At 41.8% G+C, this 24,790-nt stretch overlaps 1 protein-coding gene across 1 annotated transcript; it reads left to right on the top strand.

Moving 5' to 3' along the window:
- The first annotated feature begins 16,803 nt into the window (after window positions 1–16,803).
- LOC124781286 (cuticle protein 65-like) lies at window positions 16,804–18,421 on the top strand. The gene is made up of 2 exons (XM_047254270.1): window positions 16,804–16,867; window positions 18,131–18,421. The coding sequence occupies exons 1-2, from the start codon at window positions 16,856–16,858 to the stop codon at window positions 18,350–18,352; spliced, it is 234 nt and encodes a 77-aa protein (XP_047110226.1). The 5' UTR covers window positions 16,804–16,855; the 3' UTR covers window positions 18,353–18,421.
- The last annotated feature ends 6,369 nt before the right edge of the window (window positions 18,422–24,790 follow it).

Raw genomic sequence — 24,790 nt, forward strand, 5'->3', positions numbered from 1 at the left:
TAGTGTACCCCAGCTGTAGTGTAATCCATGGAAGAGTGCGCAGATGTCTGCGAGGCGTGTAACTGAGGCGGGACGTGGGGATCAGCCCGGTATTCACCTAGTGGGATGTGGAAAACCGCCTAAAACCCACATCCAGGCTGGCCGGCACACCAGCTCTCGTCGTTAATCTGCCAAGTGGATTCGATCCAGTGCTGGCGCGCCTACCCAAGTCCAGGAAGCAGCACATTGGCGCTCTCGGCGAACCTGGCAGGTCTTTGCTCGAACCAGTGTATCAGCAAGTAATTCGCGAGTGTACTGGGAACTTTGAGTTAAAAATAACAATGGGCTGTCGGTCGATGTGGCCGAGCGGTTGTAGGTGCTTCAGTCTGGAGTCGGGTGACCGCTACGATCGCAGGTTCGAATCCTGCCTCGGGCATGGATGTGTGTGATCTCCTTAGGTTAGTTAGGTTTAAGTAGATCTAACTTCTAGGGGACTGATGACCTCAGATGTTAAGTCCCTTAGTACTCAGAACCATTTCAACCATTTTAACAATGGACTATGTCTCTAAGCTTACCGTTAGTCCAGTCAAAGACAACTTGAGAAATCTCCAGGTGTTTAACATCCTGACGGAAGTACCAAACGAAGTAATAAAATTCAAACAATCCGGAAGGAGGTCTGGGCAGATTTTTGCCCGTTCCTCGTCTCACCTGTAATGATTATTGGAGGCTATCAAGCATGCATAGGATAACTATCAGCATGTTTCATATCTATTGCAACAGACCAAGTTAAACAGGACTGTCCAAGATGAAAATTTCGTCTTGAGCTGAAACTAACTAAAAGTGAACCTTTAGTTTATGATCTCGTAGTAGCAATAAGTGCAAAACCGGTAGCATCAGTTGAAAGTTATTCATTTGCTGTTAATGATATCGAAACAATAAACAATGAGGCTAATCGCAGTACTGATGTTCCACGTGTTTTAAACCCATGTCCATTTCTGTCTTAGGAATTCGCGGGAGGGTTCAGAACGATTTAGGAACGTGGAATACTAATGCATTACCTAACAGTGAAGCCCAGGCTACCGTTAAAGCTTAAGTCCCTATACACGCACCAACCGACAGGTGGACCAATCGACGGACAAACTGGACGTTTGTAGGCGCTTTGGCCAACCGACCGATCAGCTTTTCTTGTCGGGATGTAGGTCAGATAGCGAACTGTACCGTGTGTAGCGCTGTCGTACTATCCCCCCGACAAAAGTTCATCTTTTGTCACTGTGCTGGGTTCAATGCTTTTCTAATATACAGTCTGTCGACATTCTATTTCTGTTTTTGGGTTTTATTTCGATACTTACCGGAAATGAAATCTAAACACCGAAATACAGATAAATTAGATGTTAGAACCAAAAATGGAAATATATACAGCCAGTCGACGTTCACTCATGAAATAAATTTGTTTCATTGTTGTGTTACAAAAATGCAGTCCACATCCAAGGCTTCTTCTATATAGAGCAACGTGTGGGGCTATTTTTTACAGTTATAAACAGTTATTCAACGCTTCATATCTTGCGTATGTGTTATTGTATTTATTAGATCATGTGCGCCACCACAGTTTGTAGCCTTTCTTCACCAATTTTGGAATAAGTTCTTTTAACTTACAGGACATCTTTTATGCTCCATAAACAAATATAATTTTTATTTTTTAATTGTAAATTTGTGGTAAGATCTTGTGGGACCAAACTGCTTAGGTCATCCGTCCCTATGCTTACACACTATTTAAACTAACTTACGCTATGGACAAGGGTGGGGGGGGGGGGGGGGGGCTCAGACAGAGCAAGGCTACCCCGCGCGGCATACATAAATCAATTAACAAGGTGTATATGAACATCTTTTGTTCATTATTTATTGTGTTTTACCATGATGTATTTCTGTGAATCATGTTTCAGGTTTGACGAACCTAACAACCTCTCCTCACAGCTTACCGCCTCTCTCATGACGGTATTCTTTTCCGTTAAAAATGGTTTGATGATGTTCAGCAGCTCCGAAATACAAGTTCCTTCTTTTCTTAGAAGATTAAGAATACATGACTTCTAACTCCTTGAGTGACAAAGTGTAGGTGAGTTTCTTTCCTTGGATTAACCGCTTCATTACCTATAGATTTCTCTCGGCTTTTATTGTCCGTGTTACTTTTCTATTACCGAGACAAACCCCAGTATTTGTTTCTGTATTAATCCAAAAATCAAATGGCTCTATGCACTATGGGACTTAACAACATCTGAGGTCATCAGTCCCCTAGACTTAGAACTACTTAAACCTAACTAAGTTAAGGACATCACACAATCCATGCCCGAGGCAGGATTCGAATCTGCGACCGTAGCAGCAGCTTTGTTCCCGTCTGAAGTGCCTAGAACCGCTCGGCCACAGCGGCCGGCGTATTAATCCAAACGAGAACTCGTAGAACATAAATACACTGAACTTAACTCACCAGTGGTGTATCCCCACACAACGAATTTCTATTGTTAATCGCTAGATGGCACGTCGCACTGCTTTGTAGTTCTTCATCTTCGTGAGGTGCCGCTTAAACAAGTTGGAGTACGCTGAGGTTTGTGAAACCCCAGCACATCACTCTTGTCTCGGAAGAAGAAAAGTTAAGGTAACAATTTCACAGAATTTTTGCATTTTTGAACGTATTTTCCGTAAGATGTAACATTTAACTGTATAATTTTCGGCAAATGTTGTTATAGATGGCCCCTTGTGGGCCAGAAGCAGACCAACTACGAGCATTGACTGATGATGTATTTGACGAGAGGCCTATCATTCCGAAGATGAAGAAGATGCTGTTATTGTAAGTGATCACGACATCATCATTGCAGGTAGGAGTTGAAAATGATGAAAATGAGGCCAGGGATAGTTATCTTGGAAAAGACGGAATGACTAAATGGTGTAAAGAATTCGGACGACCTAATGTTAGAACAAGATCGCACAACATTATTACCCAACTTCCAGGCGTCGTTGGAGATGGCAAACAGTGTGCTACACCCCTAAAATGTTTGAATCTCTTAATATGTCCTTACACTATTGAACAAATTGTCTTGTGTACAAGTAATAGCATAGAGAGTCAGAGAGAGAAGTACTCACAAAAATACCTACTAAAATCTACAGCCAAACATGAAATTTTGGTAGTATTTAGGCTGCTGTATTTAGCTGGGACATACAAGGCAGGTAGGCTGAATTTGGAAGGTCTTTGGGAATCTCTTGAAACTGGGATAGCGATGTTTCGGTCGCAGGTTCGAATCCTGCCTCGGGTATGGATGTGTGTGATGTCCTTAGGTTAGTTAGATTTAAGTAGTTCTAAGTTCTAGGGGACTGATGACCTCAGATGTTAAGTCCCATAGTGCTCAGAGCCATTTGAACCATTTTCTAACCTTTTCATGACCAAGATACTCAAGCAGCCAGAAAAGTGGACAAACTGGCTCCAATTAGAGATGTTCTTCTGCAGTTTGTGGGTAACTGTAAGAAACATTTCTCTCTGAGTGAATATGGCAGATTATACGAAAAATCAGAAGTGTTACATGGGAGCTGCTCCTTCAGAATGTACGTACCCACAAAGCCAGCAAATTATGGTCTGAATGCCAGGGTGTATTGTACGGTGAATTTAAAGGTCTGTTATACTTTATTGTTAACTTTGAAAGGTCCATCTGGCTGCTGGATTGGAACGACTAACGCAACCAATTCTGTGTTCTGGTAGGAATGTTAACACTGATAACTGGTTCACAAGTTGCTTACAAACTTCTAAAGGACCTTAACATAATGGTTGGAACAACGTTGAGAAACAAGGGAGATAGATTACATCGTCATTTGTAAATGCACGAGGTCTAAGTGTTCATTCCACAATTTTCGGTTTTCATCAGGACAAAACTTTGGTTTCATATGTCCTCCAAAAGGATTAAGTGGTATTACTGGTGTCAACAATGCACCATGATGCTGCCGTCGATGAATACACTGGTGGAGATCAATACTTCCTACAATATTACAAAATGTGGTGTTGATGTAGCTGAACTTTTTACCTGATATGATTATCAAGAATGAATGTGGCAGGAATTAATACCTAAGTAATTTATGATTGTAATACGAAAACGAAACGTATAAGCTGGAAATTCTTGAAGAATCTGTACTAGGAGCCAACTGTATTAGAGACAAAATGTGACTCTCCCTACAGAACTCGCTGCAAGTTTACGACGACACCAAAAGAACATTTACCTCGAAGACCACCTGACAAAGTTCAAGTTGTGTCAAATGTTCAGATAATAAAGACCAGAAAACAAAATATACTTGCAAGAGATGTAACAGATATTTATGTATGGGACATTTCGTTGGAATGTGTGATGATTGTGTCAGTAAGGAGGAATTAGATGATGAGTCATGAAAATGTTTTTTGTATAATGAGTGTGTTGTGGTACTGTTTACACCTAAAACATGTTTTGTTAACTGTAACCTTGTAAATGTACGTCACGCATTTAGAGTTTTCATGTCTTCTTACATTATATTGATCGTTTTTTGTTAATCTGATATATTCAGTTATTTCAGTGGAATAGCTTTGCACTTAAATTATCGATATTGTACGACTCTGTATCCACAGCTCGTGTGTGGCTAGTAATTAACTAATAAATTCAATTTTATTATTGTAACTGTTTGTTAATGACATACAATAATAATAGTAGATAGCAATAACTTACAATCGATTAAACAACTGATTTTAATGTTAAAAATATTCAAAATACGTAAAAAATTTACGTGGGGTGTGCAACACCTCACACACCACTAGCACAAGAATTCCAAGGCCACACGACTGCAGGCTTAAGATAAACAAATCACAAGAACAGGGCAGCGCTGTAATCGCTGAGTGCTGTCGGTCGTAACGTGTGTAGCCTGCCACGAAATTGGTTGGTCGGTAAGTCGGCCAATAAAATGGTGTGTGAGTGTAGGGGCCTCAAAGATTACAGCACAGCTGACATCAGCAACACGGGCAAAAAAAGGTAGACAACCCGACTTACGAAGAGACATTGCAGTCGCGGTCGACAGGTTACAGCAAACAATTCAAAAATGGCGGCGATGGAGGACATTCAGTGAGATAATTCAGTGTCACGTAATGCGCGGTGGCCAAAGGAAAATCTTGAAACTCGATCGATGGTACATTCAGCGGAATCTTCTGTATATTCGCCATTTGAAACAATAAAACAATCAGAAATGGATACAACTGTGTCTGTTGGTATAGAAAATCCGAGTCAAGTTTCAACTTAGATGTCTAAGAGAAAAAATTCTGCGAATAATAACGAAGAGGACAAACCGATGTATAAAAAGAGCTTTCAGCGGTTTTCAACAGTGACCCAGCTGAAAGCGAGGTTGAAGATATGCCATTGCCTTTCTCGGAAGCGATCTACTATGACGCACATCAACTCTTTGCGGACAATCGTGAGGGTGAAAAGAAAGTACAGAAGCTGGAAACTGTAGCGTCAAGTAGAAACAAGCGGAAATTTAGGAAAAGGGAGGCGACTCTCTTCGAAATTCATGGTTCAAATGGCTCTGAGCACTATGGGACTTAACTTCTGAGGTCATCAGTCTCCTAGAATGTAGAACTACTTAAACCTAACCAGCCTAAGGACATCACACACATCCATTCCCGAGGCAGGATTCGAACCTGCGACCGTAGTGGTTGCGCTGTTCCAGACTGAAGCGCCTAGAACCGCTCGACCACAACGGCCGGCTTTCGAAATTGAAAATCCTTATCTATTACAAGAGCAGGAATAAGAAGTGTAAACATAGAAAGAATGAAGTACAATTCAAATCACAAAACACGTCAACGATCTATCATATTTTAAAATTTACACCTAAAATATCTCCAGAATATCAATTAAGCAATACTCAAGTGTCTGCAGAGGTTTTTAAATGCAAGCTAAATCGATAGAGTATTACTGCAGGGAGTCGAAACGAACACTCTCGATGACACTGCAGGATACAATTCAGTTCTCAACAGATCTGAAGCAGGGGAACAGTGATATTAACAAAAGACGGTATTCATCTGACGAAAACTGGGAAATTTTCAAGTGGGAGAAGAATATTAGCAGAAATCGGAGATATACTCTTTGTAAATGTGTATGATTCGTCTAGAAATAGTTGCAGAGAGATGAGAGCCGAGTTTTTCAAACAAGAAATTATGTTCGTTTTACCAATGACGTTTAGCAAAGTCGTAACTGGTGGTGATTTTAACTCTGTTATTGACAAGAAAGACCGTGGAACTCGAATACATGACCAGAAATTAAATATAATTAATACGTGGGAGGCAAAAAACGCAGACTCATTAATGCACACGTCCGTCACTCGTGATTCAGCGAGCGGAATAGACCGGATTTATGACGTTAGATACTGTCTTGTGAGACAGTATGTAACATCACTACATCAGAAATCTGGCCTGTGAATCTGTCATAAATATTGTGCTTATATTACCAGAATCAGTTTACAGAAGCAAAAGACCTTCCGTGAAAAATATTACTGGAGATCAAATACAGGTACTATTTCACTTAATTATGAGGAACTAAGAATTATGGTGCTGTAAACATTGAAGGCCTGCGTCAGTAATGTAAGCATATGTTGAAGTAGCTTAAACTTGCGGGTGGAGCATGCGGAACACAATACGGTTACAACAAATGTGAGCTGAACAGAGGAATTTTATTTCACGAGTCTTCTAGAACAGATCCAGTGAATGCTAGATGGTGCCACAAACAGTTCACAGGTAAATCAGATTAAAGGGCAGATCTTGTCTTTGCCGGGAAGGTAGCTAGAGAGTCAGAAAGTGAGATCAAGAGCTGACATTATTATTATCCAAGAGGAGACTGTGTCGGTCTACCATCTAATCCGAACATCGGAAAGGGGAAAACACAAAATAATGCAGAAACTTTTGCTAGGAAACGAGACAACACAAGAGCAGGCTCATACAAAAATGGAGCGGTGCAACGTTTCCGTGACTTGCGTGCTGCATTAGAAGTAGACAAGAACTGCGAATCACTCCTTCTGAATGATATTGACGACGTGCTGACCGAAGAAGACAATTCTTCCAGAAAAGTAAATATATGAAGCGTTACTGAGAAGCCACATAGGAAAGTCTTCAGGAACAGATGACATGCCAACTGAATAGCTGCTATTTCGACATACTGAAAGAAGAGTTAATGAACATATTCAGCGACGCAAGGAATATCTAACAGGTTCCTACAAGTTTCCACAAGGGCTTCATCGTATTGGTACCTAAGAAATGCCTGCCAAGAAACATCGAATCCCCGACTACGAAGGGCTTTCATAAGTAATGCAACACATTTCTTTGGTCAACCAGATTCGGTTGAGAAATTGCAGAATTTGTTGTGGAATGTAGTGGAATAGTCTCGCTTCAGTCTCCATAGTTTTATAAATTTCCGATAGGTAGCGGCTTTATACGTAACTTTCAAAATGGCGATTGTAGCAGGTTGTGATGACGACGAAGGAGTCGTCGCCAATGTTGACTGGTGGGCAATGCTAAATAGAAACGTATAAATCACGGTTTGTCAGTTACGTCGGTAAGGTGCTGGCTGCTTGGTCTAGATCTGCAACGACTAAAATAATTAGTAGTCGTTGGTAAAAATAATACATATTGTACTTAACTGGTTGTACAAGTTTCTTCTTGGCTGCATACATATAATTATAAACTGATAGCTATTGAGTCCTCACATAGGCCTTACGTTACTAAGCGCCTTGTTGGAGGTTGCTCCCTATCAGCTGAAGGCTATGCTACTTTACTACTTGACATCCCGAGGAAGAGTGGACGAGAGCTCGCTAGAAACTTGATACAAGTCGTGGAGTGGCGTTAGCGGCTCTGGTCGCGACTCACCGGTCCAACGATACTAATACGGACCGCAGTCGGTAACTGTAAACCCTAACAAGTGTCGTATGAACGTTGATACCACATATCAGAGAGCTGGAATTTTCGTTTGGTGGAAAACTAGACCATTGCAGATATTGGTAGGCGTTTGAAGAATGTCTACGGAGACCTGGCAGTTAACAAAGTCACGACGAGTCGTTGGACGAGCCGTCTGTCATCATCGCAGCAAGGTCGCGCAATCGTATGCGCGTGGCAGCCGGCAATGCATGGAGTGGCAGCACACCAACTCTACTCCGAAGAAAAAGTTCAAAGCCGCACCCTCAACCTGTAAAGTCATGTTGACAGTCCTCTGGTACTATAAAGGGGTTTCTGTTCTATGTCTTCTCACATGGTGCAACCACCAACTAGGATCTGTATTGTGCTGCCCTCAGGAAACTCAAGAAACGACTTCAACGTAATCGTCAGCACATAAAAGCAAACGAACTTCTGCTTCTACATGACACTGCAAGGCGTCTCACATCTCTGCTCACCCGAGAGGAGCTCCTTATACTTCACTGTACTGTGTTTCCTCACCCACCCTACAGCCTTATTTGCATCTGTTTGGGCCAGAAGGACAAACTCCGCGGGTAGCAGTACGTGGAGGATGTGGAGCTTACTAGTGCAGCAAGACGTTGGTTTCGACGTCGACCAGTAGATTGGCGCTATGTGGTCATACGAGACCTCCCAGTAAGGAGGCGTAAGGCTGTCGTATTGAAGGGAGATTATGTTGAATAATAAGGTTTCCCATTCAGAACAGTGGGGAATAACGTGCTATATTATGAAAGCGACCTGCTTTCAAAAAATAAAAAAGGGTTGCATTACGTATTGAACGCCCCTCGTACAAGAAACTAGCTTGGACAGCAAACGCAAGACTAAGGGACGTAACTGAAACCGTGAGTAGAGATTACAAAACATGTGCGTTGTCTGAGCGCAGTGAATTGACTGTTTCAGTGACTACCATGATTCATTGGCCATTACTAATAACTGTAAAACAAAGGCTATGTAATACCTGTTGATTTTTCAAACGCTTCCCACCTGATTTGTCGCAGTTTTGAACTACAAGCAATACGGAAATTTGGATTCTGCGACAAATTCTTCCAACTTGTCAGAAAAATTTTGCAAGGATCCAAACAAAATAGCGATCATCAGATGTAAAACGGTCGGTCCGTCAGGGTTGCCCACTATCGATGGCCCTATATGCAACTACTGTAGAACCCATCGTCAGTTCGCTCCCAGTCTTGGTATTATTATTATTATTATGAGATACTGACACTAAATCCAAAGTATTACTAATCGATCATGTTCTTAAAAGATCAACAATCAGCCTGGCTAACCTGAAAAATCTATTTATAAATGCTGTTAAATAAGAAAGCAAGTAACAACCGTCATTTTTGACAAAATAATTCAAAGCTCAGCTTTCTCAGAATCGCTATAGTCGAGAACAGCTATGTAACTCGGAAAGACAACATACACGACGCTAAGAAGTGACACCACCATATTTAGAAAGGATACATAACCTCATGTTAGTTGCCATAAGGTGTGGAAGAACATTCACAGCCGGCCGCGGTGGTCTAGCGGTTTTAGCCGCTCAGTCAGGAACCGCGCGACGGCTACGGTCGCAGGTTCGAATCCTGCCTCGGGCATGGATGTGTGTGATGTCCTTAGGTTAGTTAGGTTTAAGTAGTTCTAAGTTCTAGGGGACTGATGACCACAGATGTTAAGTCCCATAGTGCTCAGAGCCATTTGAACCATTTTTTTTTTGAACATTCACAACAATCTGCGTACGTCAGGTGTTAGGACAACATCGTATAAAGTCGTCAATGACACGATTCCCCTGCGCACAAAGCTACAGTCTATAAACCTTGAAGATTCACCACATTGAGACAAGTGTAAAATAGCTGATAGATGGATAAACATGTCACTATGCACATGGAATCGGAAATGACCGCAACAAGAACTCGCATGACTACTGAGGGAGGCAACGCAATACGTCGAGATACAAGAAGTTGTCACACCAGAGCAAAACCGTTACCACGTCCAACAAAATGGTATGGTAATCTGGCTAACGGGTCAACTCGTACATTAGCTAGTAAAATCATAAACATCGAGTTAAATGAAATTAAGTGTAAAACGAAATCATCTATTTTCCAAACGAAGAAAGAGCATGGAATCCATGCATTTGAGCTATTACAACAATGTAGAGATTGCCGAGTGTCTGCCTTTTGTTTTGCATTTAAGATTAATACTTTTACTCATGACGTTACTTGTAATTTAAATGCAACTTATACACTCGAAGCAGGTTAAAGATGGTAAAAAGTAAAAAGCTCTTCGACGAAGGAGAATAAATTTACTTTGTAAATTAATTTATTTTTTTTAAATTGAAAAAGGAACGTCAGTTTTTGCGCGTTCGAAAAATTTTCCTTATCATTTGATTTGCAACTGAGAAGTAATTTGATTTAAATCAAACGAAGTATTTACGTCAGTTGAGTTCTTCCATTGTCCAGGAGAATTTTATCTTATTTATTATAATATAAGGCACGGAAGCAGTACCGAAAAGGCAACTAAGTTGAGCGGAGGAAAAGGGAAGGGGTAATAGGTGAAAAATAGACATTTCCCTTCAATCTAACCTTGACCTCTCAGTGACGTGAGGAATCGCTAATAGCTACACGTGGTTCGGATTCCACGTTAAACTGTAATCCCCTTTCCGCAGCTGGGTAACTGGGAACACGCAAGCCGTCGATGACTTGCACTCAGTTTACGACTTGCACTCTGATACGGGTCCACACGTAATCACTATCGTTACAATAGCGCTTGAGGAATGCGCAGTTCTAGTGCAGCATTTGTACAATTGCATCTTCGACAACCGTGCGAAAAATGGGTAAAAGCCCGTGACCTGTTGGATGCACACTTCTATTGTTACTTGATTTCGGGTATTAGAAAATCGTTCGGGGCTGATCTTCATAAAAACTCCATTCGTGGACTGTGCTCCCAAATCAAAATAATTTTCTCCCATACATTCCTTTTCTCGGATTTTACTGGTGTTTAGCACGTTGTTATGCGGAACTCTTTCAGTTCTGAAACTTCCTTTTGGCTTATTCTTCCTACTTTTGCATCAGACAGTTCATTTATTTCTCTAAGGCTTGCGTAAAACACCTGCTTCATCCGTTTAGTACTGGCACGATCCGAGCTTATAAATAATTTCGGAAAATGTCTGCCCTTACCCGTTTTTCACGTTAAGGCTATTCTATTTTCGCAAGCCTATCCGTTACAAACATACGTTCTCATGCAAATATAATGCAACATTGCGTCAGTTATGACTACAAGGTCTACATTTCCATATCACACATTAGAGGTCAAACCTATCTTTGGCAGTTAAGTCCTTGACGTTTCAATGCCATTGTTGCCATGAATGTCTGTTTTGATTTAAATTTGAAATAGCCTCTCACTTAACTTACTCGGTCAAATTTGAATTTGCAGACGTGAAGGCCTTTATTAACACAAGCGTACCTTAAATGTTTTTTGTTTCGACTCTTTATTGTCTACAGCCAAAGGATTTACTTCGTTGAATATACTGGTTTCCGTCAGATCACAGAAGTTAAGCAACGTCAGGTGTGGCCAGTACTTGGATGGGTAACCGCTGTCCCGGCTACCGATTTAGTCAGCACAATGGCTTTCTCTCATCAATTAAATATTATAAGTGTGCAGTTGATGTTCATTCTAACATTTTTACCTCTTCTTAACTGGATAAAAAGTCCTCCGTACAGATTTTCAGAAAATTTGGGAAACAAGACCAAACCTGACTACCCTATCAGTTTCAAAAATGGCTGTGCGGAATTCCAGCAGCTAGAACCGTTCTTAAAGAATTGCAATTGGATTGCTTACATGACCAACAAGAAGTGGCACTGGAAAATCGGTTTAGGAAATCCGGCTTTGTGAGTCCCATGTCGAGATAGTGACTGTTGATGTAGATTATTCCATCGGGTTGGGGACGTTTAGCTCGGCGACCACCTCCACGCCTCACCCTCCCCCCCACCGCCAGTGCTATTCGAGAGGAGTAGTCTGTGTGCCAACATAGAACTACCACTGCACTACACACACACCCCTTACAGGCATTTACACTTATCAGGTACATTTAACACAGTACTCTCCCACTTGGCGAAGGATAGATGCCAGTGCGCTCTAAGGATAGGAAAAATCATTGTTATTACACTGCTGAATCTGTCTCTTGTGGTCTCCCAGCAAGTCACGTACTACGGCTTAGCCTTTACTGTCTTTTAGACGGAAGTAAACTAATTAGTTAACCTGTGCATATCATTTCGTTAGTAATGATGATAGTGAACTCTCGAAAGATTCCTTTGCATTGTGTCTTTCTCCAACAATCCCCGTGTTTTCATATCTATGTTACTTAAATGACAACTCAATTGTCTGACTGTATCCCCTTCTCGTAAAGAAAATACTCCAATTTTAACGCCTAAAACCAAATAAGTTCGAATTTAATATGTGAATACGCGTATTTACTACCACTCATCAATGTCGTTTATCTGTAAAAAATTACGTTAGTTTACTATTAGTGTTTGCAGTTTATCGAATCTAAAGAGCACAAAAGTACGAGCCGCTGAACAAACAGTTCCGTTTGACAGACAACTACAACCACAATGGTCACAAAAACCATAAACGACGTATTACTTTGCGATACCATATTTTTGTGCAAAAAAACACATGTTAACGCATGCAATACTTAAACGGTTATATTTTCCAAAATAGAAGCTGCTGTGTTTCCATGCGGTCTACCTTCAGTTGTCTTCGTAGTGCAAATGTAATCAGAGGATTAGAACACAGCGGTAAGGAACAACTTGTTACAAAAACATTGTGGCTTTCGAAAATGTTCTCCAGCAGTGCGACTATTACGAAGACGCGAACATATTGTCATTGCCAAGTGTGGAAACCGTTCTATTCCACTGACTTTCAGTCACTTCATTGAAACTCCACATTAGCACTTCCGATAGAAATGAGGGAAGAACATAGAACTACATAGAAGAAATTATTTTACGAAACATGATTAATCAGTGAATGTGTTAGTACATTATGTTTCTGGCAATTTTTTACGTTTGTGCCAAGTAATACTTCATTCATGACTTTGTGGATATGGTGCACATAATCGTCTGCTATACGCTGTTGTTTATTGCGCGACGTCTACTTCTGCAGTTTTTAGATTGTTTAACCTCCAAAGATCGACTGAAAACAAATTCAGAGGTTTACAGAAAAAAGACGTTGACATCTCACAAGAGGCCCATCAGAGCTGTTAAACATAAATTTTGACGAATCTTAAGTAAGTTGCAGAAAACCCACAGGGAAGCTATCGACTTTTTCTGCAACGGCTCGTAGTTTCCGAGAAAATCGATATTGAAATTTTAATCGTACGGCCTATAACTGTAGCCTTATTCAAGTTCGACCAAGCGAGCGTAGCACGGCAATTAAGGTTCGCGGACACCATGCTTTCGGTACGGGTTAAAATTCCAGGTCCGTACTCTTTTTTTCTTAATTTTCATCCTATGGAACATCATTGATGGTATATGTCATGCAAGTCCACCCGGTGGGAGGAGCGCCTGGTCCCCGGAACGAATCCGTCGGCGGACTTGTATCGAGGCCCGGTGAACCGGCCAGTCTGTGCATGGTTTTTAGGAAGTTGTCCATCTGCCTCGCTGAATGTGGATGGGTTCCTCTTATTCCATCTCAGCTACACTATGTCGGTGATTGCTCCGCAAACAAGTTCTTCACGTACGCGTACACCACCATTACTCTACCACGCAAACATAGGGGCTACACTCGGCTGATGTGAGACGTTCCCTTGGGGGGTCCTCCGGGGATCAAACCGCACAATAACCCTGAAAGAGTGATTCGGTGTGGAGCGGCGGAGGTAATCGACGTGGGGTTGTGGACTGCGGCCTGGGATGGTATCTCTCCTTCGTTTATAGATCCCCGGTCCATGTACAATACAATACAATATCTCATGCAAAATCATTCTAATATGGACATTTTCGCGGTAATTATTTCATTGATATGTCAATCACTACAGCAAACTTCCTTCAACCGCGTATTCTGTTTGTTACAGACGTTCCCTTGGGGGGTCCTCCGGGGATCAAACCGCTCAATAACCCTGAAAGAGTGATTCGGTGTGGAGCGGCGGAGGTAATCGACGTGGGGTTGTGGACTGCGGCCTGGGACGGTGTCTCTCCTTCGTTTTTAGATCCCCGGTCCATGTACAATACAATACAATATCTCATGCAAAATCATTCTAATATGGACATTTTCGTGGTAATTATTTCATTGATATGTCAATCACTACAGCAAACTTCCTTCAACCGCGTATTCTGTTTGTTGCAGATGTTCCCTTGGGGGGTCCTCCGGGGATCAAACAGCTCAATAACCCTGAAAGAGTGATTCGGTGTGGAGCGGCGGAGGTAATCGACGTGGGGTTGTGGACTGCGGCCTGGGACGGTGTCTCTCCTTCGGTTTTAGATCCCCGGTCCATGTACAATACAATACAATATCTCATGCAAAATCATTCTAATATGGACATTTTCGTGGTAATTATTTCATTGATATGTCAATCACTACAGCAAACTTCCTTCAACCGCGTATTCTGTTTGTTACAGATGTTCCCTTGGGGGGTCCTCCGGGGATCAAACAGCTCAATAACCCTGAAAGAGTGATTCGGTGTGGAGCGGCGGAGGTAATCGACGTGGGGTTGTGGACTGCGGCCTGGGATGGTATCTCTCCTTCGTTTATAGATCCCCGGTCCATGTACAATACAATACAATATCTCATGCAAAATCATTCTAATATGGACATTTTCGCGGTAATTATTTCATTGATATGTCAATCACTACAGCAAACTTCCTTCAACCGCGTATTCTGTTTGTTACAGATGTTCCCTTGGGGGGTCCTCCGGGGATCAAACAGCTCAATAACCCTGAAAGAGTGATTCGGTGTGGAGCGGCGGAGGTAATCGACGTGGGGTTGTGGACTGCGGCCTGGGACGGTGTCTCTCCTTCGGTTTTAGATCCCCGGTCCATGTACAATACAATACAATATCTCATGCAAAATCATTCTAATATGGACATTTTCGTGGTAATTATTTCATTGATATGTCAATCACTACAGCAAACTTCCTTCAACCGCGTATTCTGTTTGTTACAGATGTTCCCTTGGGGGGTCCTCCGGGGATCAAACCGCACAATAACCCTGAAAGAGTGATTCGGTGTGGAGCGGCGGAGGTAATCGACGTGGGGTTGTGGACTGCGGCCTGGGATGGTATCTCTCCTTCGTTTATAGATCCCCGGTCCATGTACAATACAATACAATATCTCATGCAAAATCATTCTAATATGGACATTTTCGCGGTAATTATTTCATTGATATGTCAATCACTACAGCAAACTTCCTTCAACCGCGTATTCTGTTTGTTACAGACGTTCCCTTGGGGAGTCCTCCGGGGATCAAACCGCTCAATAACCCTGAAAGAGTGATTCGGTGTGGAGCGGCGGAGGTAATCGACGTGGGGTTGTGGACTGCGGCCTGGGACGGTGTCTCTCCTTCGTTTTTAGATCCCCGGTCCATGTACAATACAATACAATATCTCATGCAAAATCATTCTAATATGGACATTTTCGTGGTAATTATTTCATTGATATGTCAATCACTACAGCAAACTTCCTTCAACCGCGTATTCTGTTTGTTACAGATGTTCCCTTGGGGGGTCCTCCGGGGATCAAACAGCTCAATAACCCTGAAAGAGTGATTCGGTGTGGAGCGGCGGAGGTAATCGACGTGGGGTTGTGGACTGCGGCCTGGGACGGTGTCTCTCCTTCGGTTTTAGATCCCCGGTCCATGTACAATACAATACAATATCTCATGCAAAATCATTCTAATATGGACATTTTCGTGGTAATTATTTCATTGATATGTCAATCACTACAGCAAACTTCCTTCAACCGCGTATTCTGTTTGTTACAGAACAGATAACGGAATCATCTCAATTGCTATCGCATGCTGCTCAAGAGGAAAATTCTGGATGGTATTTGTCGTAGAAGGAACCGAAATCCAGATTCGTTGAGTGCCACGCACATTTAATGGCAGCAACTTTCTTGCAGGCACGCAGATTTTTCAAAAGCGATACCGGAAAATACCACGCGTATTTTATCATTCCTGTTAAAGCAGGTGCACTAAATTGATTCAGAAGTAAATACTGTATTTTTATGGAATCTTCTCACGAAGAAAGAAAAAAGAAAGAAACAAGGAGTACACAGACAGGTTTTTTACCACTACCACTAGCAGGTATTAGTCCAGAACATCAACAGCTGCTTGGAGCTCGCTGGCTCGAAACATTACCAACGTGACTAGTAAAGGTGATACGCACAAAACATCAGTGATACTAGAGGCCGTCGCATGAAATATTCCAGCCAAGTACTCGAGACTGGTCCCCCAACAACGAACCTAAGACTGAGAATCCGTGACTACAGGTCTCATGGTCCAGTTATCAGTATATTAACAGCAATCTAATTTGGTCTCAGACTTTCGGGCTATGATACAATCCTTATCAGTCTACACGTTGACTACTACTCTCGTAGTCAAGCCAGCAGACAATAAAAAGCAGTGTGAGGTTCATGATTGTTGTATCCAGTATCAACGGCATAGGGGTACCAATACGTAAAAATTCAAAATGCAGGAACTTCAGTGTTTTAATATCCTGAAGCGTAGGAACGGGACAGGTCACGACAGTGTGGAGGCTGTGACCACGGGCGTCATCTACTGTGGGAAACTGAAGGCCGACAGCTGTGGCGGCCAGCGCCCTGCGTGTGGAGTCGGTGCAGCTATATAAGCCGGGAGCTGGCCACTCCACAGCATTCGACGCACACATCTCTGTCAACTTACAACATGAAGTTTCTCGTAAGTAGCACTTCCAGCTACCATACAACCACTTAAATTCGTATATCATACGAGTATGTTACACCTTCCATTGGGAGAGTGAGCGACACCTGGCCTGTAAATGTTCTGCATCTAATCCAAGAACGTATTCGTTCTCATTTAATCATTATTTGTCTAGCATATAACTGATTTAATGATCTGCCTCCGTAAAAGTTTACTTCCTGTCACGTAAGTCTTTGAAAATTTGCATTACTTTCTGATCTCATATTAGCAAGGCTTAACTGCCGATTGGTTTCCTCTTAAATTTCTTTTTCCTTTTGAGCAAGTACTTTGCTCTTATAATGGCAAAGGGGACATGTTATAATCTGTAAAAATTTGGTCGGTGTACCCTTCCGCAATATGTATGAATACGGAGTCATAGACTCTTGAATAGAAATATTTACCTTGCCAGAGTCCACCCTGCCATCAAAACATTCCTGACTTTTATTGAAAAAGACGAAATTCGTTCTTGGGTGTCAGGCTGGGCTTCATAATTTAAATATGGCTCTGACGGATCCGTTCTTGAAGCCATATTATCAATTAGACAGCTAAATTTTACATGTGTAGCGAATGTCGTTCAGTACAAAAAGGTTGCCGAGCGTCCAGACATCGGTGTGAGTCTATATGGCACTACACTAAGTTGGAATTGTAATTATCTATTTTTCTTCAAATTTAAAGTCCCCCATAGCCGTTAAGTTGTGTGAACGTAAATATTTCATTTGGGAACCCCGCATTAAAAATCGTTAACATTTCCTGTTTATATTCACACTGCACATGCAAAACAGCCCTTTGATGACAGACAGCAGCAAACAGTCAGAATTTCCTGTTACTTGCTTTCTGCACTCTAAATTCGGACCCCCCCCCTCAATAATTGTAACCTCCCTCGAATTACCTGCGGTAGCAAATTTGCGATTCGTTGATAATTCATGACGCGTCCTGTCGACTAATCCTTTCTTTTAGTGAAGATCTGCCATAATTCCTTTTTCTCTCTAGTTCTATACAGTACCTCCTTATTAGGTATCGGATACACCCATCTAATATCGAGAATTCTACTGTAACAACGTGTAATTGAAGTTTCACGATATATATATTTTGAGATAGTAGACAATCTTCAATCAGAGAAAAATCCAGTCTGAATGGTTGCACAAGGAATATTATCGTTTCTAATGTGTCGGTGTCGATTAATCTGTATTGCACCGCAAAGCTCCTGCGAAGACGTAAATTTAATGTACACTTCTTTTGTAGGTGATTGTCTTGGCCGCCTGCGTGGCAATTGCTTGCTGCCAGGAGACGCGAGAGAAGCGCGGCCTCCTGGGGGCGGGAGTTCTGGCCGCCCCCGGCGCTGTGTTGGCGCCGCGCGTCCTCGCCGCCCCCGCCATAGCCGCCGCCCCCATCGTCGCCGCCCCCACCATCGCCCACGGCCCTCTTAGCGTGGGGCTGGGCTTGGCTCACCCCATCATCGGCTGAACCGCTTCTAACTAATCTATACGTGTCTGTGTGTACTGCGTGTGTATAAATAAACTCTCTGTAGCCTTATGTAATGTTTTCTTTACTCAACAAACCATCGCATCCTTTTTATACACCCTGTTGTACATAACGGAAGTGCTTCATAAATCCAGCACTTCTGCATACTTGTCTGCTCCGCTACCAGCAATCTAGTCATTATTTTCACAAGTTTGTATATGTTGAATATTGCCAGATATTGCAGTATAGTATCAATGTGGTCGTTCTAGAGAGTGTTGTTCATTGCATACATACCTGAAAGTATTTAAATTCATTTCTCAGTGAAGTTAAGAATACATATTGATAAGCCAAATCGCAGGTTAGAATCTTGCTTCGGGCATGGATGTGTGTGATGTCCTTAAGCTAGTTAGGTTTAAGTAGTTCTAAGTTCAAGGGGACTGATGACCCCAGAAGTTAAGTCCTGTAGTGCTCAGAGTCATTTGAACCATTTGATATGCCAAAACACTATGACTACTCTTCTGAAACAGTGTTGGTCGAACTTTCGGACGCAGTAAACCGGCGACTCGGTTTGATAAGGATTCGAGAAGTCCTCTGTGCGTTTGCACAGGTATGTTTGACCAGATGTCCAGGCACAAGTCACGCGTTTCACATAAATTACGGGCCAGTGGTTAGCGTGAGCTGAGCTAGCGCCCGATAACGTCCAAGATGTCTGCCATCAGATATAGATCAGATTAATTTTTGGTCAAGGTAACACTCATCAGACCATTGTAACACGACTGTGATCTTACGACAGTGCCATCTTGCTCGGAGATAGCATAGTCATCAGGGTAGACATCAAGAGCGGAGAAGGTAGTACGCAGTACGGCTCACGTAGTCCATAGCTATTACGGTGACCTCGGATACTCCCATGAAAGCCGAGATTAATGCCCCTCGTAGCTTAATATTGGCTCCAGGTTCAATTCTGATGCAACCGTTCCGCTGGATGGTAGCTTATCCGGACACGCTCAGAGATCTGGTGTGAGAAGGTACGTTATTGTCCGATCGTGTAACATATTTGCATTGATCGTGAGTCCTAACTTGAATGTCGCACACCTACTACAATCGTAACTCACAACGTCTTTTGGTCAACATGGGAACGTGAAGGGGTTATCTGTTTCGGAGCTTCATGCTCAATAATGTACGCTGAATGATTTGTTCAGGAACATTTCTGCATCCACCAGTACTGTAATCTGTCGTTAGATGTGTCGCAGATCGCCGCCTACCTGCTTTGCAGGGCCGACAAACCTTAGTTCTCCACGTTATGTCGAGATACGTTTCTTTCCATCATCTTCTCGCCTGACCGTGGTTATACCATACGTCAACTGATTTCTGTAGATGTTCATGACAGTAGCCCTCGAATAACCGACCAGCTACGCCTTTATAAGATACGAGTTCTCAGTTACCGACCGATAACAATTTACTCTTCGTCAAAGTTGCCTGTTCCAGTGGAGTTGCACATCTGCAGTCAGAATTGTCGCTAGAATGATGGTCTGTTCGTCTTTGCTCTATTTACGTACTTTATTATCGGTGTCGCGTGCCCAAAACACCATCAGGCAGTATTGAGTTTCGCTGTGGTCAATGTTCACAACGTTTTGGTGCCAGACTTTACGCTGAAAAACCTTACCAGGGTCAGATGTGGCTTCCGACCTTAATTTATTTCTTGTAAACTGCAGCTTGAATCTGAAAAATTTCCGGAGATGAGGAAACTAAGGATATTGAGAATCAGAAGTAAATTGAAATTATCAGGTGTAACGAATTGTAGGCGATTCTGAGAGAATTACTTCACAAAAAGGGGATGTTGAAAGTGATAGACGAGTCTTATAAAACTGGACAAGATAACTGAAAATTTGTTCCACAGGTTGAATGAATGTGTGACGAGATAAATTGCGCTATTCAGATCAGTAACCAAGATAAAATCTAATTGTGATTGGGGACTGTAATATAGTCACAGGCAGAAAGCAGATATGGTAAAATTTCAATTGAATGTGGGTAGGAGGAACGAAATGAAAGGGTAAAGTGCCTGTTAGAAATTTACCCAAGGACAATTCATTCATTCCTAACAACTGGTTAGCAGTAATGAAGCAAATTGGAAGAGACCTGCTGACACCGAAGGTTTCAGAATGCTTATATTGTGATAAACAGTATTTCAGATCCAGATTTTAAGTAGTGAAACCTTATCAGTGTCAGACGTGGATTCCGTTCATAATTTGTTTCTTATCAACTGCAGACTTACGCTGAAAATTTTCCAGCAAGGAAGGAAATTTAGGAGACTGAGAACGAGTAGTTATCGACATTTTCAATGGATGTGATTGACTAAAACAGGCATTAGAAGCACACAGGAGATTATCGAATAGTTTTGAGAGATGAAATGCTTAAAGTACTAGAAGATAAAGTAGCCAAAAAGACAAGAGCCATTATGAATTCGAGGGCAACACACGAGATACTGAATTTAAGTGTCCAAACGAGAAAAAATCAAAACGCTGCATGTGAATCTGACAAAAAAGAATTCAGACGTCTAAAAATAAGAGCGATAGAACGTTCACATTGGCAAAGCAGGCATGGCTGGAGGAAAATTTCAAATCTATTGAAAAATACACGTTTATGAAATAAAGAAGCCGTTTACCCGAGAAATAAAGTGATCTTTGGAAAAAGGGGACCCTTTTGTGTTAATGTTAATATTTTAGTTCAGAAGCCAGTACTAAACAAAGAAGGGAAGGATAAAAGATAATCCTATTCAAAGGAAAGGGTGATAAAGAGAATATAATGGAAAAAAGAGAAAGTATATGAAGATGTAATAGAGGATGTAATTCTACCAGAAGAATCTTACGGAGCAGTCGAAACGAGGCACGTAGAGCAGATGACATTTTCTCGTTGAGATACTGTAAAGAACATCTGAAATGCATTATATATGTGAGATGCAAACTATTTTCAAAGCTAAAGGGGAATGAGTTTTTTCCAGGTCCAAATAAGGAAGTTTTTGAAAGATGTCAGTACTTTAGAATCATTAGTGTAGTAATTCACTGTTGCAAAATACTGACCCCAGTGATATGTAGGAGAACTGGAATACTAGTAGAAGCAGAAATCAGTCCAGACTGTTTTGAATTTTGGGGAAATATAGGAACACGTAAGGACACACTGACCCAAAGACTTATTTTATAAGATAGGCTGAAGAAAGACAGCAAATATTTATGGCATTCGCACTTTAACTGAAAACTTTCAACCATGTTGGCTGTGGTACACACTCTGAAATTCTAGAAGTAGCAGGGATAAAATGTAGGGAGCTAGGAGTTATCTACAGTTTGAACAGACATGAGATTAGAGTTGTTGTTGTTGTTGTTGTCTTCAGTCCTGCGACTGGTTTGATGCAGCTCACCATGCTACTCTATCCTGTGCAAGCTTCTTAATCTCCCCGTACTTACTGCAACCTACATCCATCTGAATCTGCTTAGTGTATTCATCTCTTGGTCTCCCTCTACGATTTTTACCCTCCACGCTGCCCTCCAATACTAAATTTGTGATCCCTTGATGCCTCAGAACATGTCCTACCAACCGATCCCTTCTTCTTGTCAAGTTGTGCCACAAACTCCTCTTCTCCCCAATTCTATTCAATACCTCCTCATTAGTTATGTGATTTACCCCTCTAATCTTCAGCATTCTTCTGTAGCACCACATTTCGAAATATTCTCTTCTCTTCTTGTCCAAACTATTTGTCGTCCATGTTTCACTTCCATACATGGCTACACTCCATACAAATACTTTCAGAAACGACTTCCTGACACTTAAATCAATACTCGATGTTAACACATTTCTCTTCTTCAGAAACGCTTTCCTTGCCATTGCCAGTCTACATTTTATATCCTCTCTACTTCGACCATCGTCAGTTATTTTGCTCCCCAAATAGCAAAGCTCCTTTACTACTTTAAGTGTCTCATATCCTAATCTAATTCCCTCAGCATCACCCGACTTCATTCGACTACATTCCATTATCCTCCTTTTGCTTTTGTTGATGTCTCTGACAGAATTACAATGTTATCGGCGAACCTCAACGTTTTTATTTCTTCTCCGTGGGCTTTAATACCTACTCCGAATTTTCCTTTTGTTTCCATTAGTGCTTGCTCAATATACAGATTGAATAACATCGGGGACAGGCTACAACCCTGTCTCACTCCCTTCCCAACCGCTGCTCCCCTTTCATGCCCCTCGACTCTTATAAATGCCACCTGGTTTCTGTACAAATTGTAAATAACCTTTTGCACCCTGTATTTTACCCCTACCACCTTTAGAATTTGAAAGAGAGTATTCCAGCCAACATTATCAAAAGCTTTCTCTAAGTCTACAAATGCTAGAAATGTAGGTTTGCCTTTCCTTAACCTATTTTCTAAGATAAGTCGTAGAGTCAGTATTGCCTCACGTGTTCCAACATTTCTGCGGAATCTAAACTGATCTTCCCAGATGTCGGCGTCTACTAGTTACAGGAATCTAATTACATCAAAGGAAAGCACTAGATGAGACATGCTTGAGGTCTATCAATGATGTTATGATATCGCCACATTAAACAAATGGTAAAAGAAACCATGGCAAAACCAGAAAGGGAATTACAATTCATTCATAAGAAACAAAAACATTCAGGTTTACCAACGACTTTCTAAATCTGACAGACAGCAACGGACATGGAAGGTCAGTTTAACTCTCTAAGAGAGTTTATAAGATCACCGAAAGGAAAACAAGGGTAAACCACTGTCGATAAATTAAACGACATGATATTGAGGGAATTAGATTAAGAAAAGAAGGTACTAAAAGTTGTAGAACGGCCATGCTATTTGGACTATAAAGTAACTTGTTGCGGCAGAAATAATAATATAAAGTGTAACTAGGGGATAGCAAGAAAAGCTTCCCACAAAAACTACGTTAACTTGGAAAATACACTGACGGAAAAAAAGTTGTAACATCAAGAAGTAATGGTGCGGCACAAAAGAAATGTTCTAAGCCTCTTTATACATCTGAAACATGATTTCTATTCAAATTTAACGCCTGTCGCATAAGGCTGGGGATAGTAAGGCCACTGAGGATACAAACAAAGTTTGCTTTAAATAGACGCTGTAACGTTCGTGAGCGTTATTTACATCTGAGATTGGGCAAGGTGAGTTGATGTTAGTCAAGGATGCCCTTACGGCAACTAAGACGCTGTTATCAACAACTCACTGAGTTTGAAAGAGATCTTCTAATAAGGCTACGAGAAACTCATTGTTCCTTTTGCGATATTACAATAATACTTGGCAGGAATGTAGCCACTGCACATGATCCCTGGCAGCGTTGGTCACGAGAATGAACGGTTACAAGATGACGGTGCTCCAGGTGGCCACATGCCAGTACTGACAATGGAACCTCCCCATCGCACCCCCCTCAGATTTAGTTGTAAGTTGACACAGTGGATAGGCCTTGAAAAACTGAACACAGATCAATCGAGAAAACAGGAAGAAGTTGTGTGGAACTATGAAAAAAATGAGCAAAATATACAAACTGAGTAGTCCTTGCGTAACATAGGCAAATCATGGAAGTATGAACGCAGGAGTGCCGTGGTCCCGTGGTTAGCGTGAGCAGCTGCGGAACGTGAGGTCCTTGGTTCAAGTCTTCCATCGAGTGAAAAGTTAAATTTTTTATTTTCGCAAATTTATGATCTGTCCGTTCGTTCATAGACGTCTCTGTTCACTGTAATAAGTTTAGTGTCTGTGTTTTGCGACCGCACCGCAAAACCGTGCGATTAGTAGACGAAAGGACGTGCCTCTCCAATGGGAACCGAAAAGATTTCACCGCAAGGTCATAGGTCAACCGATTCCTCCGCAGGAAAACACGTCTGATATATTCTATACGACACTGGTGACGGCATGTGCGTCACATGACAGGAATATGTTGTCGACCCACCTAACTTGTACACTTGGCGAATGGGTGAAAAGATTCTTCTACCTTGCCCGATTTAAGTTTTCTTGTGGATGTGATAATCACTCCCAAAGAAGTGATCGCATCAGACGGACGGACGAACAGATAATAATTGTCTGAAAATAAAAAATTTAAATTTTCACTCAAGGGAAGAATTGAACCGAGGACCTCCCATTCCGCAGCTGCTCACGCTAACCACGGGACCACGTCGCTTCTGAGCTCACATTCTCCTTGATTTGCCTATGATGCGCATGGACTACTCAGTTTGTATATTTTGCTTAATTTTTTCATAGTTCCACACAACTTCTCCCTGTTTTCTCGATTGATCTGTTTTTCCAGGCCTATCCACTGTGCCAACTTATGACTAAATCTGAGGGGGGTGCGATGGGGAGGTTCCCTTGTGAGAGGGAAGATCATCGTGTTCAGCTTATGGCTATGGCGCCGGTACTGCATCTACAGCAGCAG

Source organism: Schistocerca piceifrons, chromosome 1 (assembly GCF_021461385.2).
Source record: "Schistocerca piceifrons isolate TAMUIC-IGC-003096 chromosome 1, iqSchPice1.1, whole genome shotgun sequence".
Taxonomy (NCBI): domain Eukaryota; kingdom Metazoa; phylum Arthropoda; class Insecta; order Orthoptera; family Acrididae; genus Schistocerca; species Schistocerca piceifrons.